At 42.8% G+C, this 19,124-nt stretch overlaps 1 protein-coding gene across 1 annotated transcript in view; it reads left to right on the top strand.

Moving 5' to 3' along the window:
* LOC124115018 overlaps positions 1 to 18,336 on the top strand; it is a 40,868-nt gene extending 22,532 nt beyond the window's left edge. Inside the window, exons 10-16 of the mRNA XM_046475803.2 lie at positions 2,741 to 2,865; positions 3,935 to 4,079; positions 4,416 to 4,610; positions 4,803 to 4,870; positions 5,090 to 5,187; positions 15,252 to 15,381; positions 16,904 to 18,336. Of these exons, the coding sequence (XP_046331759.2) occupies positions 2,741 to 2,865; positions 3,935 to 4,079; positions 4,416 to 4,610; positions 4,803 to 4,870; positions 5,090 to 5,187; positions 15,252 to 15,381; positions 16,904 to 16,958 (816 nt within the window). The 3' untranslated portion in view covers positions 16,959 to 18,336. The remainder of the gene's footprint in view (positions 1 to 2,740; positions 2,866 to 3,934; positions 4,080 to 4,415; positions 4,611 to 4,802; positions 4,871 to 5,089; positions 5,188 to 15,251; positions 15,382 to 16,903) is intronic.
* The last annotated feature ends 788 nt before the right edge of the window (positions 18,337 to 19,124 follow it).

Here is a 19,124-nt window from a genome sequence, read left to right as displayed (position 1 = left end):
AGGAGACTGTAGTAGGGTCAACAGGGGAGACTGTAGGAGGGTCAACAAGACAGACTGTAGGAGGGTCAACAGGTGAGACTGTAGGAGGGTCAACAGATGAGACTGTAGGTCAACAGAGGAGACTGTAGGAGGGTCAACAGAGGAGACTGTAGGAGGGTCAACAGGTGAGACTGTAGGAGGGTCAACAGAGGAGACTGTAGGTCAACAAGTGAGACTGTATGAGGGTCAACAGGTGAGACTGTAGGAGGGTCAACAGGTGAGACTGTATGAGGGTCAACAGGTGAGACTGTAGGAGGGTCAACAGGTGAGACTGTATGAGGGTCAACAGGTGAGATTGTAGGAGGGTCAACAAGTGAGACTATAGGAGGGTCAACAGGGGAGACTGTAGGAGGATCAACAGAGGAGCCTGTAGGAGGGTCAACAGAGGAGACTGTAGGAGGGTCAACAGGTGAGACTGTAGGAGGGTCAACAGAGGAGACTGTAGGAGGGTCAACAGAGGAGACTGTAGGAGGGTCAACAGAGGAGACTGTAGGAGGGTCAACAGAGGAGACTAGGTCAACAGGTGAGACTGTAGGAGGGTCAACAGAGGAGACTGTAGGAGGGTCAACAGAGGAGACTGTAGGAGGGTCAACAGAGGAGACTGTAGGAGGGTCAACAGAGGAGACTGTAGGAGGGTCAACAGGTGAGACTGTAGGAGGGTCAACAGAGGAGACTGTAGGTCAACAAGTGAGACTGTATGAGGATCATCAGGTGAGACTGTAGGAGGGTCAACAGGTGAGACTGTATGAGGGTCAACAGGTGAGACTGTAGGAGGGTCAACAGGTGAGACTGTATGAGGGTCAACAGAGGAGACTGTAGGAGGGTCAACAAGTGAGACTATAGGAGGGTCAACAGGGGAGACTGTAGGAGGATCAACAGAGGAGCCTGTAGGTGTGTCAACAGAGGAGACTGTAGGAGGGTCAACAAGTGAGACTGTAGGAGGGTCAACAGAGGAGACTGTAGGAGGGTCAACAGAGGAGACTGTAGGAGGGTCAACAGGTGAGACTGTAGGAGGGTCAACAGAGGAGACTGTAGGAGGGTCAACAGAGGAGACTGTAGGAGGGTCAACAGAGGAGACTGTAGGAGGGTCAACAGAGGAGACTGTAGGAGGGTCAACAGGTGAGACTGTAGGAGGGTCAACAGAGGAGACTGTAGGAGGGTCAACAGAGGAGACTGTAGGAGGGTCAACAGAGGAGTCTGTAGGAGGGTCAACAGAGGAGACTGTACGAGGGTCAACAGAGGAGACTGTAGGAGGGTCAACAGAGGAGACTAGGTCAACAAGTGAGACTAGGAGGGTCAACAATAGGTCCATGGTATTTATCTAAATAGAAACGTGAGCATGCCCCTCTGTGGTGTAGAAATATGTTCAATGTACATGGCCTATTATTATTTTCAATATGAATACACTGGATAATTGAGGATGGCATTAAACAAGCACAATATAAATACAGTTCAAAGAAAGTTTTATCCATAAAGTTGTATGTTAATGAGATCTTTAGTTACAAACTTTCTCCCCTTGACATTTGTAATGAAGACACATACTGTATTTTCTTGAGTATAGTGCACACCTGAGTATAATGCGCACCCTCCTCTAGCGGATTCAGTATTTTGGGAAAAAAATTAAATTGAATATTATGTGCAGAAAAAAATTACACCGTACCCCTTTAGCGAATTCCGGTAAACAAATGGGTGATGAGAAACTTGGTCAGTACAAAGTTGAAATTAGAGATAATGTTGATTTACCGTTTAAATGTATTTTTTGTTCTGCTAGGCATTGTTTTACATCCAGGGATTAAGATTACCATGTGTATTTTCTCGTAAACTAAGCAGGAAACAACAATCAGCTGTACACACGTTTTCTTGGAATCTACCGGTGATTCGGCCGAGACACACCCAATGATATAACTTTATAGGATTTTAATTGCAAGGATCGGCAAAAATTGTATCTGAAACTATTTTTTTTATCAGGAATAATGTATTCCAATATCTTGTTATTTTAGTTGCAGCTTTTACTTAATGACTATATTTAAAATAATTATAACCCTTAGCGAAGCAGCTGATCGCTATTGCCAGTTATTTTTCACATGGAACCAGTTTGACCAGTCACCGTCGAGGCTCCCGCACACGTGATTGCGAGAACTACGTGTTGACATAGAATCGTCAAACTACATGTATAAGAAATATGACTTTTAACGAGTCAAAGTATGGCATTTATGATATACCGGTATGTATCCATTTTCTGTCAATTAAAGTTCGTTTCAAGGCGTCAATAGCGGTAATCTGACCGTGGTTGCTGTTAACGTGGTTAATAACAGTGAGTTGTGCAATCTTCCGATCGTTTCACACAAGATTTCGCCAAAATTAATAAAAAAATAAAATCTAAAAGGAATTATTAATAAAATTTATGAAATAAGTTTCAAACACAAGTCCAGATATCCCAAAGAACACTTTTTATAGCCAGACTGTGTAATTACATGATTAATTTGCGTACTTCATTACGGATTTGTTGACATGGTATTTCCGGTGTTACATGTTTACGGTAATGTATTTCCGTTGGGGGAAAAAACCATCAAAACTCATTATTGCATGTCTAATGCACACCCCCTTCTACACAGCTGTGTTTTTTGGGGAAAAAAGTGTGCACTATACTCAAGAAAATACGGTAGCTGTTACAACACACAAACTGTTTGTGTGTTTGCAGCTGAGGGTGCTGGATGCCACGGGAGATAGGATGGCCATCTCCACCAAGCTGAAGAGACAAAAACTGTATAACCAATTCCCAGGAGTCGATGAGAACTTCCTGGAGGAAATATTTGAAGCAAATGGGTAAGTCTGTGAGGAACCCCTGGACAATTAGAATACGAAGAGTCTCCTGAACATTTTACTCAGATGGAGTGTTACAAATATGGTGATGAAGCTTATTCAGTCCCAATATGAAGCTGCTGAATGCATCATGCATGCAACCTATCATTGAGGTTCCAGGTGTATGTCCTCCAGTTCAATCTGAAGGTGCCTATCAGATAAGGGCGTCCAGCCTCCTTCAACATAGGCTAACCTGCTGGCAGTGCTCTGAGTCGGTTCCTGTTTCTATTCCTGTATCAAACCATCTGTCAGCAGAACTTGGATCCAGGGATAGAAATTAATACATGCCCATAGGCCCGAGGCTATTAGAAAACTACCCCGGGTATTCAAGATTATAATTCTACTAGTTCATGCTGTAAATTATTTATCACCCTGCTGCTTCCTCCTGTCAAATTGATTTGCCACAACGTTTCAAGTTTTTCTCATAATGTTGGCAACTTCCGAGTTCACCTGATCTATAACAATCATATTGGACTTTAAACAAGAGACTTATTCTGTATCTTAATTATTCTTGAGAATACCCTACCTCTATTGCGTCTTTGCCATAAATCCAGTATTTTGGCTGCAATCACTGTCCTCTTTACTGTCGTCTATACAAATAAATGTCCCGGCTTTAGCACTTTAGCAGCTCTTCTGTATGTGAAGGCAGGAATAACCTCCCTTCTTTCCAAACATCAGTCTGCGAGAGACAGATGATTGGGGAGGTGGGAGGGAGTACTTCTGATGCAGGGTTTATGGCATTGATGTATTAGAGGTAGTATTCTTAGCAATATAGACAATGTTCGATATTTGAATATATTTATGTCAAATTAAAGATTGAAATTTGGAAGTTTTCTTATTTTATAAGAACTAGTAACTTTTTGCAGGCCTAGCAGAATGAAAATCCCACTAGCTCTTTGGGATTGTTTTGTTTTTGAGTTAAATTCTATCCCTGGGACCTGCACCTTTCATCCAGGACCAAACAAAAGCTGTGTGTGGCTGTACCGTTATTATAAGTGGTTGTTGTAGTTGCTGCCTGTGTCTGCCTTGACAGGTTCAGCCTGGAGGAGACCGTGGATGTCCTACGTGAGGCGGTGGGCAGGACGCGGTCACCACGGCAGGCGGGAACATTTGCCCAACACAACATGGGAGATGATGACCTCAAAGAAAATGCCAAAAAGAAGAGTCTCCAAGATCTGGTTCGTGTAACACCGAGTAACAACTTATTACTGACATACAACATTATTGGATGCCATGACAAGGGACCCATGTCCTTATTTGATTTCAGGCTGATACCAACTTGTCTCCTTCCCCTCCCCCATCCCTCTCCCCCACCACTCACACACATTAGGCTGACATGCTGTGATATGACTGCAAATCGTTTAAAGCAGTGTTTTACCAACACACTCACTTAGACTAGCTATAGCCATCAAGTTTGTGATAAAAACCGGCTTTGACCCTGCCTTGTTAATGTGGGAGAGGTCCACCATGAATACAGTTGATGCTGTGGCAGTGATAGGAACAATCCTTCCCAGGTTGACCAGTCGTGGCAGCAGCAGCAGCACCCAGCAGGGACGTCGGAGTACCAGGATGGGGCAGGAGGCATGGACTACGACAACATCCGTGGGGAGGCCAACATACACCATAAGATGAGGAATGAGTGCTTTCAGAAAGCTCAGGAGGCCTTCCGACGCGGTATGAAGGAAGTGGCCTCATTCTATTCACAGCAGGTATGTCAGATTATTGCAAGGGGCAGTTTTACACATTTGAAGTAAATAACAATCATGTGCATCATTTTGGCAGAGTTCTCATTAAATGAAATCTGTTTTACATGCACTCATTTTGAATGAAATATCATCCCAGTCATGGCCTAGTCTCTAGTGGGTTATCTCCCTTTGACCAGTCTTCACTTTGTATTGTAGGGACATCTGCACACATGCAAACTGAAGGAAGCCAACATGAGGGCCTCACAGAAAATCATGGAACACAGGTAACTGACTTGATAATAAACAGAGATAACTTTCTTTGCTCACAAGATCTAAACATAGGTCCGTTGTCAGAACATTCTAGAATTAAGAATGAAATGTGTAAAAATCACTGTTTTCTGAGAAATGTCATCGAATACTACTGCACAAGATGGCACATGCAGACATTCTTCCAGCACTGCTAGACACTGGCTGCTGTGTGAGGTGTTGCTTTGTTTCCCCAGGACATCCTTGATGCAGCAGGGGACCCTGGACCTACACGGCTTCCACGTGGATGAGGCTGTCGCTATACTCAAGTCGGTCATTGAGGACAGAGAGATAGGTAGGCACTGTTCCCTGGATAATCGACAGTTAGAACCTCCCACTGGCTTCAGGAAAAAAGTAGTTTAATGCATAAGAATTCAATGCCTTTACCTATCAGTGAAGATGAGCACTTGATAACTAAGAGAACACCCATCATATGTCATGGGTGTGTCAAATGTTGAGGTCAAATTGATGGTCATGCACTCATGAAATAAGTTGAAGCAATTTCATTCAGAAAATATTGTATTAAATGTGAGTATGCATATTAATCATGCTGCCTCAGCTTGAGCTTTCTCTTTTACATTCATTGTTGGAAGAAGCTCTTGGAATATCTGTTTGATGATAAATGTTCCGAGTTGCAGAGTTAGAGGATAGAATATTACAGTTGATTTCATTATAAGCGTTATAAACAGGTTTTGTCTTCACACCAAATATTGCTCTGACATACTTTGCATGTTCGTGCATTATGAGGGGGCACAGGTGGCCCAGTCGTCTAAGGCGCCGCGATTCGCTGTGCAAAGTTGCGTCCCTTGGGCATGCCAGAAACCTATGATTGTGGGTTCGAATCCCGGTTCACCCCGATTATGTTTCTAGGTTTGTCAGCACCATACCCACTCGTGAGTTTCACCGAAGTGGTAAACGTCTGAAACCTGCATCACTTCTGGCTTTCCTCCCACATTAAGCTGACACGCTGCAATATAACTGGAATACTGTTAAAAGCAGCGTTAACCCCCTGGATGCCACAGGGACATATATGTCCTCAAACCCTCACTTTGAAGTCGAATAAAATTCAACATACATCATGCACACTAATACACTTCACTGTTTTGAATAAGGTGGGAGATTCCCTGTTCTATGATATCATCAATTGGCATTTTAGGCCAAGCAAAAGTACAAAAAATGACCTCTGAAAATTAGGTACTTGTAAATGTCGCCATTTTTACACATTACTAAATCAACACTCACCACGTTTTTTACAGCATGTTTTGAAATCTAAAATTTGATATTTACTCCCGAGAAATGAATTTCAAAAATAGCATATTAGTGATCACGGGCATCTGTCCTTTATGAAATCACCAATGATCATTCCAAAACGTCTCCGATAACCCTAGAATCGTTTAGAATGTTTTGGAAAATACGCAAACACGAACGCCGAAGTGAACTTTCCGCCATATTGGATAGTGTTGACAAAATCACGTTTCAGGTACACCGGTTATGAGGCGCCTGTAACATACCGTATATTTCAAACTGAGCTTCGATACACACATCCTTGAATTCCTTTAGAATCGAATGAACAATGGTCTTTGTCACCAATACGAAGTGGCTGGATGAAATCATGCAATATAAGTTAGGTTTGAAAACGAACGCTGTGCTCAAAAAACTGCACTTGTTTGAAATGTAAACAAAGCAAAATACAGATTTTACACACTGTAGCATTTTCTCCTATTTTGAGCTATCCATTCGTCTATTCGTTCAAAATATTGGCTCAACATTTGCAGAATATTCATAGGAAGAGAATCGTTGTAAGAAATAGGGAATTTAAAATAGATACATTGACAATTTCTGTTGAAAATATCAAATCATTCCAAAGTTACCGTCCTGTGTGACGCCATGACTGACGCAAAATCACGCACATGGCACATACATACGACCGTTCACGGTCTCCAACACCACCACATCAACGCTGATGTCTCCGACGCTCCCGGCGCCTCCGATGTTGCGGCGCTCCCGGTGCCTCTGATGCCCCCGGCGCTCCCGGTGCCCCGATGTTTCGGCGCTCTCGGTGCCTCTGATGTCTCGGCGCTCTCGGCGCCTCTGATGTCCCGGCGCTCCCGGCGCCTCTGATGTCCCGGCGCTCTCGGCGCCTCTGATGTCCCGGTGCCTCCGGCGCTCCCGGCGCCTCTGATGTCCCGGCGCTCTCGGCGCCTCTGATGTCCCGGCGCTCCCGGTGCCTCTGATGTCCCGGCGCCTCTGATGTCCCGGTGCTCTCGGCGCTCCCGGCGCTCTCCGCGCCTCCAGCACCTCTGATGTCTCGGCGCTCTCGGCGCTGTCTCGGCGCCTCTGATGTCCCGGCGCTCTCGGCGATGTCTCGGCGCTCTCGGCGCCTCCGGCGCCTCTGATGTCAGAGGCGCCAGGAGCGCCGGGACATCAGGGGCACCATCGGCAATCGCCTCCCCGGCGCCACTGCCCTCTTCTTCTCTTGCTGCCGTCTCATCTTCACATGGAGAAGCATGGTGAAACAACTGTCGCCACTCCTGTCGCTACTCTCACGTCGGTCTTCGGGATCGTGACTATCGTTCTACCTCCTGGGTGGAATCTTTTCAACCAATAGACAGTTGGTCTGTGTTAACTTGCCCACTGAGACGTTATCCATAATCCCGTCGTTTAAAGCGCTATGATTCCGGAGAGATGACCTGCGGGTTTCCATCGAAACAGAGCGTCATGTGAACATCGTCTGTATCAGATTCGACGACGACATCCACTTATAAAGAGTTTACTTTGTCGACATCGCCGACACCAACGCTGTTCTACCCTACCCTAGCGCCAGCGTTCCTGAAAGAGACTCTTCCTCGGCTCTCCACGGGTTTTCCACGATGCCTTTGGGTTCCGTGTTTTATCGCAAAACTCGGGTACACCACTTGTTCGTCTCTCACACAGTTCATTGAGGATTGTCTGTGTGTGGAGTTTGCACCTCAGTTCCGACCGGAATTAGGTCAACTTACCATGGCAAGGGGTGCCATGTATTTCTACAGATTGGTTTCCATGTCTACCTGTACGCTTGGTGCAACCTCTCAACCAGGCGCCTGTCGCAGTCCATCCATGCATGAATGTTGGAAACAATAGACCTCCTCTACCAACACGGCTGTCACGAGGAACCTTGTTTCATCAACCCTTCGCTATAAGAACGATAGCGCCTATAGGCGTTCAAGGGATGGAAAAGATCGCCTTCCTTCGTCCGGTTTGATCTTTTCGACTACGACACCTTCCTATCTTCCGCCTTGACTACCGGACACAGTGTCGATTTGATACTTAAAGTCCCTCGGCCGTCCCACTGACCCCTGTTGCATACCTGCCTCGTATCGTGTTGTCGTCCTCCATCGTCACCTCGATATAAGAACAGGAGTACTTATACGCCGCTTCAGGGATGAAAACGATCTCATTACTTCGTGCAATGGACATATTGCCTCGACTTCCTACTACCTGGTTACGTCGATGCCCCGGCGGTCGATTGTGAAGCTGGTTTACTTTGTCTACTTGAGGTTGGTTCGCAGGCGATCACACCTTTTTCCGAATCGCACCGACGGTACGCAATCGCAGACCCCTGTTGCTGACTACCTCCCATGCCACCTTGTCAGTGGCTAGTGGCACACACCAGCCCACATTGTGACCACCTGTGATCCAGAGATCAACACCATTGGCACAGCAACAGCCTCGAGATAAAGGCTTATCCGGGACGTCACTTGCTGACAGTGCATTCTCGGTCACGCCCTGTTGATCGTGTCCACTGACGACGTCACCGTAGTGTGGTGTTTGCGGACCCAGAGTACTCGCCCCTCTCCCGGCGCTACAAACTCGACCGGCGCCCCCGAGAATCACCATCTCCGGCGTTCCAGGCGCCTCAAGATCTCCGACGCCTCACGCTCTCCGGCGCCTCTGGCCAGACTATGTCATACGGTCGACACCCAAACCCTAGATCTGTTTGCCTCATATCTGAATGTTGCCAGCTGTCGTCTTCCATTCCACCTGTGCCGGATACGACCGCTGTGGCAGTCGAAGCCTTCAGTCGTTCCTGAGAAGGATTACGCGCGTACGCTTTTCCGACTCCGGCTCTCCCTCCCACGGTTCTTCAGAGATCCAGGCCACTCGACCCCTGCCATTGACTTTGGTCTCGCCTTATTGGCCAGCCAGAAGTTGGGTTATCGACCTCCGAAACATAGCCAGAGACAACCCCTGGAACTTCCGGTGTGGTCCAACCTTCTGCTCCATCCACACGGTCTGTTGCCACACCCTAATACCCGCATGTTCTCGTCTTCACGCCTGACACAACTGCAGAAAGCCAAGGGCTATTCGGCTAGAGCGACCAAGGCTATTGCTTCAGCCCACCGTCCATCTACAGGGGGACTGTATGCTGATAAATGATGCTCGTTCCAGGCATTTTGTTCTGACAAACACCAGGGTCCGATGACAGCGTCACCGCAGATCCTGGATAAGTTCCTTCTGTACTTGCGTAGCACCCGTCGGTTGAAGGGCTTACCACCCCCACGTACCTGGTCGCCATCTACTCCGTTCTGGCCATCCCGGACGATCGGAGAAAGACGAAAATTCCCGACATACGGGCCTGGCTGCGCTCGTTCAGTCTTGAAGACCTGAAGGCCAAGTTCGGACCGCCTGCGTTGGATCTGAATGTGGTCTTCAACGCCCTTCGAACCACTCCCCTCGTCTTCCTTCTACGACCTTAAGTAGAAGACGGGTGTTTCTACTGGTTTTGACTACTGCCCCTCGAGTCCATGTACAGCCAGCCCTCGACGTCTCCCGTGCCCGGTTTGAATGCGGTACCCAGGGCGCCGTTCATCATGGACCGTACTGGGACGTCAGCGTAAAGACTCAACTCCCAAGACAGCCTGATAGATCATTCCTTGTCCCCTCCCCCCTCGTCCATTGTGGGTGCCGAGGATGAGGAAGAGCGTCATTATGCCCAGTAAGGGCACTGAAGGTTATTCTACGACGATCTAAAGACTGCCGCAAGTCTAGGAAACACCTTTTTCTGCCGGTCTCCCCTTCGTCGCAGTCGTTGGTCAGCCGGAATACTTTTCCCTGTGGCTCCGGGCGGTCATCCTTAAAGCTTATGAAGCCGCCGGATTGGACCCTCCCCCCAAAGGCTATCACCTGAAATAAAACGAGATCAGGGCGATCGTATTTACACTGGTTCTTCACGGTATACTGTTCCATCCAGTCGTTCAGGGAAGCCCGTTTGTGGCGATCGGACACCGCCTTCACCAACCACTACTTCCGTGATGTAGCCTTGAAAGTTCTCGCCGGCGTTCACAGTTTTGGTCCCTGGTTGTAGCCCAACAGGTCATCTATCTCCGACGCCACTGATTCTCCGATACCCTGAGCGGGGCCCGTCGACCTCTCTGGTGTTTATCACCCCAGACGAGACGGCTCTCTTGCGTTCCGCATTCGCTCTTAGGTCAGTTTTAGTTTTGGGTTACCCGACTCATTCTATTGCTGTCACCTATCCGGGTTTTACTTTTTGCATCAACTCTCGTTTCCTGACGACAGGAATGGTAGTAGATGTGGACACCGGCACCGACGCCAACGCCGCTGCTTCTCTGATACCTGAGCGGTGCCCGTCGACCTCACCGGTGTTCCTTGCCTCCAGCCCAAAGGGCTCTCCTGCGTTTCGCATTCGCTCTTGGGATTGGTCGTAGATTTTGCCGCAGACGCCGCTGATTCTTCAATTCCCCGAGCGGGGCCCGTCGAACTCTCTGGTGTTTATCGCCTCAGATTAGAGGGCTCTACTGCGTTTCGCTTTCGCTCTCGCTCTTCGGTAAGGAGCTGAGCTGGTTGGGACAACTTTCTTCAGCAGCTGGATCTCACACAGTTCGTCTCTCTGTCAAAGACAACAGTAAATGCAATACGGAGTAATGCAGGATAAGTATACAAATGTAAAAAATATTTAGATTTTACTAAATTGTTATTTGGTAATTTCTTTGAGGTGAAGGTCCTTGAATGAGAGTGCACACGATCATTGTACCATGCTGTTTACAGTTTCAGTTATGATGCAGATTTTGCATATCTTTTATACATTTTTTCACACAATTAATTTCACTTTGGACATTTGTCAATGTTCAAAACGATATCATACGTAAATATCGGCCACAACATGTATGAACGAACCTTTGATAATCTCCTGTTTGTTTGAACATTGTTTACATAACAATTGATAGGTTTTTAGTGTCGAATATGATATTTCTTTCCTTTGGTCAAGTGTTACAAGATGAAATGTAAATGTAACTGCAGTATTTCTTGGGATGTGCAATAGTCAATATTATAAGTTCATATTAGCAATGTCCATGAATAGCCATTTCATTTTATTTTATAACTAAAACTGAATAAATTACTTTCACAAAATGGATAATATGTTTTCGGTAAAATATATGCACACATTTCTGAAAGAATTGTCTTTGTCTCGGAACTGTTTTTGATGTCGTTTGATACACAGAACAGTGATATCTAATGATTCACTAGGTGCGCGTTAGTCACACACAATTTACGAATTATTCATCTCGTTTTGCATTATATAATCAATGGGTTCATTCTTTTTTCAATATTGTGATCATGGGATATTAAACTGTTTACTTAATTTCTCCAGGAATTGTAAAATGTATAAAATAAAACCCATGCCAGGTACCCCGTTGGTTCAACCTTATACGATTATCCTGATAATTCTATACCAAAAGTGCTTTCTTCGCATCTTTTATTGTGTAATTCTGAGACGAGATGAAGAGAAATAATAACATAATAATGAACAAATATATGTCCAATATTGAATATAATTTTGGTTGTTTTGAAATATTCATTTGGGTATTTCATAATGTAAATTGATGCCAAACAGGTGCGTGTCTTGTCCAATTAAGATACACAATAAACTATCTAATTGTTTACATATTCAAGACATTATTTACTTGGTGAAAGCAGTAATTTTATGTTGTGTCGAAAAAGCGTCAAATTCTGTTTTACACATCGAGATTTTCCAAACCATGAACGAAGGATATGGGAGATATATATTAATCAAAATACCAGTGTCGTCTTTCTCCGACATTATCAAAGACATAAAACCAGCCATGACGTCAAAAGGAATGGTGTTATTTTTGGGGTATTTCATTACATTTGATGATAAGGCTAGTGCTCCATTAATAATGGTGCAACATTAGTCAAATTACACTTACACAATCAGGAGAATCTAAGGACTAAGTTATAGGTTAGATAGGGCCATTCATTTCTCTATAACCTCTTTTTTATGATTTCATTACGATTTCATCATTTCTTATGGGGTTTTTTTAATAACTAAACGTATACAGTTTCAATATCGATATTTGTGTTGGAATAGTTTGGTTCCTCGTGACCGAAACACCACGAAAATATATTGTCCTTACCCACAGCTAATTCTCACAAAGTGACCTGAGTTACAATAAACTAGTGATAAGCATAGCAGAGTTATGCCCCCTTTTCTTTGTACGCGTGTAACCTCTTGGTTGCCTTTTGACGTCAGAGAAAAATCAGTTTTCGTCATTTACGGCATGCTATTTTTGGCATTGAATGTATGTCGTTATACATACGCATATAACTCCATTTGATATATAGTTATGTCATTCAGATATTAGGCAGTATTTTGTCCGCTGACAGTTTCCGTAAAGCTTCGAAATAAAAAAAATCGTCGCACAGTACTTTTATCAGTGTTCGATAAAAAGCGGAGAAATTTACTGTTTTTCAACGCAGAATAAATTCTCGGACAACACTTAGAAGTGTATTTTTTTAAAACCGGTTAAATATTTGCACCATCATATAGGAAATTTAATATTCTCCACCTCTGCGTAAGTTTATAGCCAGAGGTATCCAGACCAAGGCTATTACATCCCGCCTGCTTACCATCACCTAATTGCTCAATCCCTTTGTCCATCCAATTAATACAGTGGCTTCCATCATCTCCATCAGTTAGCTTGTTTACTCTGCTAGTATACTCTGTGTTCATCAGTCATCCACTGGCTTCCAATTAGCTTAATCACCTCTCTGTGCCCATCAACTAGTCACTGTAACAACCTAGATGTCAATAAGTGTATATATAACTATGTTGTTTAGCCCTATCCATCACTTGCTTGATAAAGGTGTTAGGATCTACACCGAAACGTCGCACCAATTGTAATAAAGAAGTTGTTCATCCATAGAACTCGTCTTACTTTGTTACCGTATTGTCTGGTTCAGACGCGATGAGGTACAGATCACTGTCATCGAGCTGTTATATTGCTGAGTTAGGCTTAAAAAGTCAAAGAATTGGTTCTCAAGCAATGGCTTTTGAAAATATAGTGCGGGCAGGTGGGCGGGCAATGTTTTTGTTTTTTGTTGTTGTTCAAACTGTTATGTAACAAAACTTTTGCGTACAATCAACCTGGGAAAGGGCCTCCCTACATGAATATATTCCTTGATGAGTAAAATACTGGAATACAGTATTTGACTACCATTGGACTACCAGTAATTGCACAATACATGCATACAATGAGCTTTGATTTTATTTCACAACGCGAAGATGTTATTGTGAGCACACAACACCAGAAGCATGTCAACACATCCGTACTGAAGTACGCAAGTTACTCCTATTATTACACTATCTGGATATATCTATTTTGTATCTGGACTTCTGTTTGTAGTCCATTATATTACTTTTATCCAAGATTTCATTCAATTTTGTTTACATTAATTACGTCGGAATCGTGTATGATCTGATCGGCAAATCCCATCAACTCACCATGAACTCGCCTTCAAACGAACATAAGTCGTTAGAGATGTATAGTCTTCAGTCTTCCTAGCACTGTATTGAAATTTCTTTTCAGTAATGATATTGGCCATGACATTAAATATTTTTAACACTAAATCTTTTACCTATAGACGGGAGAAAATGAGTGAATAGCTGATAGCCATTTCCGGCTTATTTTACAAGACAAATACACATGTAAGCTTAATCTCTGCGTTTGAAATATTATCCAGCATACCGTACACAAATACCATTAAATTTGTAAATCATCATGTCCAGTGATGTTTCATCGTAAATTACATGTTTTCATTGACCAAATTTGCAAACGGCAAAACAAGCACACAAACTGCTATTGCTGCCATGACCATAACATGAGATGTGCAGTAAAGCAGTGTGCATGTAAAGGGAAGTAACTGTGTGCTATTTTGGATCGCATTGTTTTTAGCTCACTGGGTCTGAAGGACCAATGTGAGCTAATACCATACCGTGGCGTCCATCGTCTGTCTGTCCGTCGTCTGTACGTCAACAATTCATTCAAACAACTTCTTCTTCTGAACCACTAATAGGAAATTAACGGAATTTGACTGGAAGCATCCCTAGGTGGTGGGGATTCAAAATTGTACAAATGGTGGGGCTGACCCCCCAGGGGCTTAGGGGCAGGGCCAAATAGGGGTAATTTGGCTATATTGCTTTAAAAGACTTCTTCTCTGGAACTAAGATATAGATATTAACCATATTTGGTTGGAAGCATCCCTAGGTGGACGCAGTTAAGATCCCCAACGTATAACCATATGTACAAACATTGAGAGTACAAGGAGAGGAATGCACATATGCCACCAGGACTGGCCCTTCTGTTCATCTGTCCGGCACTCCCAAAGGAGTTAGAACCTTGACCATACCATGTAAACCGATATTATCCCCACCCTATGATAAACAGATACATTGTATACATTTGTTTGTTATGAAGAGATAATACATTTATGCCCTGGGATCCAGCCTTGCCTCTGGGAACTTAGATCTTGGATCATAACATGGAAACAGTTCAGATCTTTATGCTACATTTGTATCTAGAGAAATACACATTCATGCTGTCAGATTTGCCATCCACCTATTTTAAATGCTGACAGAGTCAAAATTACGAAATATTTCCAGTATTATATACATGTACAATGCACATGTATATTTTGTCATGATTGTGTAAATATCCAGGTGAGCGATACAGGCTCTATGGGCCTCTTGTTTAAATATTGTAGCATTTCACTGCAGGGGGTTGTGTGTTCAAGACGCAGAATTTTAAAGAACTTTTTGGACTGGGAGAATGGAAATAAAAACAAAATGTGAGACTGACTTTATGATGATGTGAGTGGTGCCTGGGAACCGAGACTATTATTTCTTTTTGGCTTAAACACACACAGAATACACCACTCCAAAAACATGATAATTGAAATAATCTGAATAAAGCAAGGTTTAATGGTTGGAAATGTGAGTACTAGTATTTCCTTGTGGTTTTTAAAAGATAATAATGTATACATGTATATAATACCCAACAGACCTGCAAGCACGACCTTACCGGAGGAAACAGTCCTTGTTTGTCATCACTGGAAGAGGCAGGCACAGTCGTGGGGGCGTGGCAAAACTCAGGCCAGCGATCATCAGCCATCTCAACAATATGAACTATAGGTGAGAAAAGCAACTGCATCCTTGTCGTGCATTCAGTGAAGAGAGCTCCACCAACTGATGAATTTAGCATTGTGAGGTGTCACATTCCTTGTACAGATTCTGTCTATATTTCATAAAGAAATACTGAAGCAGGTCTTCTGTTGACCCAGTTGATCGTTGACCGCTGCAGGTATTGCTATTTACCCCACTCATTTAATGATGCAAGTAACAAATTACAGCTTATTTCTTGCAGTAGTCTGCTATTCTGAGACCAGTAGTATTCTAAGTAGTTTACCAGAATGTAGTGAAGTTACATAAACAGTTGGTCAGTAAACGTGGACAAGTTGGAGTCAGACCCTGCTGTTCGAGGCAAGGTTATTTTGAAAAAATTTACATTAATGAAACATGGACAATGAACTGAAGAAAGTCTGTTGCCAAAAGATCTAGAATGATTCAATATTTACATGGATCATCAACTGAAAATCACCTGGACTTAGGTACTTCTTGTTAATAACCTGATGGAAGCTAGGATACTAGGACAGACAGGTCATAGCCACAACAGTCCAAGTGAGTCTGTAGTGTGGCATGTTGTCCTTCTGGTGTGTGGCCATCTGTCCAGAGTATTTCTCCTTGTAGCTCATCTGCACCAGAGGTTAATGTTATCATAATGAATTGTTCTTGCTGTTTTATTGTATGAACAGCTGTTTAATGTTTGCGTAATGATGTTTTCTCAATTATTATGACCCTTTAACCTAATGTTGCAAATATTCCAGAAACTATCAGGCGAGTGTTATAAAAACTTCACCAAACAGAGGATATCACTTCTTTAGAGTGGGGCTCTGCTATTAAAAGGTTTTGGTCAAAATTAGTGAAAGGTGAAGGTCACAAGGAAACATGCTGTGATGAGGCTGCTGTAATGGCTGACACTTTGCTGTTTCTCAGATACATCTGACCAAAATATTCTGATACTTTGGATGTTTGTCACCTTTTTGGTGCTTATCTTTTTTATGAAATGTTCTTGCTTTTTTATTATATGAAAAAGAAAAAAGAAAAATGGAAGTCATCAGAAGGCATATGGGTCAGAGTTGAAACTTTGTGCAAGAAGCTTTAAGATTTTATGTTTATGACCTTTCTGGTGTCCACCGTCGTGATGTTGCTGGAATATTGCTAATACTAGTGTAAAACCATTATCACTCACTCATACCTTTTTGACCTCAGTATTCATGCAGAAACTATTGGAATATCAATGATAACATCAACCTATGTCACATGGCTGTCTTACGGACATGTTTGACTACATGTTCAGGTGAGCTACCTTGCCATTGCATAATTTTGCTTGTTGCTTCCTCCAAGTAGAGATGTTGTATCTATGATGGAGTAGAGTACCTCAAACGGATCCACAAGAGTAAAACTATACTCTGAAAACCTTATTGGATTATTGTGTTGTCTGTCCTTGTGTTACCAGCAGTCGGTACCTCTCACCTGCTGTTCGTGTGATGGTTGCATCAACTGGAAGAACTGACACACCTTTTACACATTTCAGATACATGGAGCAGCAGCCAGGGCTCTTCAAGATATTCCTGCAGTATCGGGCATAACAGTGCCAGTTTTCTACTTATCCTGTGATATGTACCTGCTCTCCTGACAAGTCTAATATTTACAAGTCTATATGTATAGAAATTATGTATACTATTACACTAACAACCTTCTACACAAATCATTTTCATCTTGGACATAGTGTTGATGTCTTGTAGATATGTAAAATATGTAAATACTTCACCCACGCTACATTCCCATCTTGTCATACACTTGTGCCTTACACTGGGATTTGGGAAGGCTATTTAGGAGATAATCATACTGTTTTCAATGCAGCTTTGTTACCTTTAGATTTGACCACTCTAAATTAAATTTGCGAACCAAACAGAGACAACAGCTTTTAAACAAAATTAAGCGCTTTTCTACATACGACCGACATATCTTTGGCATCCCAATGAGCGAGCGATATGACATCATAGTGACGTGCAGTATAGAACGAAACCTTTGTTAGGCTTGCTTAATTTTCTTTAGGGGTGCCCACCGCATGTTACCTTACGGAGCTGCTGTCTACATGCTCTCAATGTCATATGTTCGAGTGAACGGTATTATTTAAATATACGTACCGACAAGGACTGAGAAAGAAGTACTGTTCTATAAATATTAGTCTCTGCAGTGCCAGCTATGTTATGCTGACCCACTTTACAACGTGCCTTGCCGATAAGCCAGGAACAAAGAACAATGTGGCTGGTCCACCTGCTGGCTGGGGACATGGTACAGGCAGACTTCATTCATCAAGCTGTACAAGGGAGGTTAGATACAAGATGTATTAAAAGAGCTGTGAACAACAAACATTTCGTCTGTAGAGAATGTGGACATTCTGTGAACTGTTTGACAGTGAAAATACCTCAGAGTTTGCAACTGTTTCACCCTTAAGACATCTAAACTGTTAATAAAACAACAGTAAAACTCTTATCAGTATTTATCAGATGATGGTACTTTTTTTGCTGTTCATACACTATTGATGCCAAGAATACTATTTTGTTGTGAAACTTTGCATCCAGAATGACTGAAATGAATAATATGCTTTTGGGGTCTTATCAACAGGGTTTATTAGCATGATAGTCAACATGATTTTTTCAAGTAAACATACTATCTTTTAAAATAATTTTTATTTTTGTACATGTTTTTAGATGTAATGTCATATACACCTATTTCTGTCCAATTGAAGGACTAGTTTGGAGTGTTATGGAGTACTGGCTGGCCAGTCAGTCAGATCTTACAAGTGTCTGGAGATGCTGGTCGCCACTGACTGTATGGACTAGTATTTTGTACTCTTATAGATAAAGCTCTCTATATTCCCTATCTATTTTAATTTTCTTATTGTTGCTGAATTGTTATTACATTGAAGTGCTTTAAAATTCCATAAAGATGTGTTTACAACTACCCTGTTTTGTTGTTGTTACATATTCAGGCCAACCAGAGAAAACCAGTAGACAGTTACCAGACATGGGAATTATCTACACAGTTGTAATAGCCACACAAATTACAAACAGACACAAACCCCATAAAGTTTATTAAAACTAATAAGTTATAAAGTGACGTAAGTTGTGGGCGCAGTAATCAAATGGATGAGCAGAACGGAAAAAAAAAGATGCAATTCATTAAAAATTCCGAGGTGGAAGCAGGCAGAGGATCCTGTTTTAACCCCAATCTCAGTGGCGGACTTTTTTGTTTGAGGGACGATTTTTCTGGTCGTCTTTTATAGTCTGTTTGATGCTATTTCCATTTTTCAAATTTATTTTTGGTCACGCATTTGTGATTAAATATGCCCTAAATTATTAAAATCTGTCAAGTTGCTTTGTTGACTTTGCTCGCCCTTTAGTATGCTATTTATGGCCATAACTTACCATTTTTGGCTCATCTGACTGACAGTCAAGTGATGTTATGTCATGACATGATGTCTGTTGCCCGGTTGTGCCATCCATCTGTCGTTTGCTTTTACATTATCGACATCTTTGAAACTGCAAGGCCACTGGAGCTACGGTGTCAGTGAAAATGTGTTTACACAATTTCAAATCTGACTTTAAACATGGCTGCCATTTTTTCTTCTTAATTCAGGAGAGCTAAAGAGCCTTGGTGCAATATTTTAGTCAAAAGTGTAATAAAATTTAGAACAGACTTTTAAATAACAGTAGGGTCTATTAGAAACCTCTAAGGAAAAATCTCCC

The sequence above is a fragment of the Haliotis rufescens genome, unplaced genomic scaffold, assembly GCF_023055435.1.
Source record: "Haliotis rufescens isolate VD_foot unplaced genomic scaffold, xgHalRufe1.0.p SCAF_7, whole genome shotgun sequence".
Classification (NCBI taxonomy): Eukaryota; Metazoa; Mollusca; class Gastropoda; order Lepetellida; family Haliotidae; genus Haliotis; species Haliotis rufescens.
Note: the sequence above shows the minus strand (reverse complement) of the source record. Positions and strands in the feature narration are given on the sequence as shown.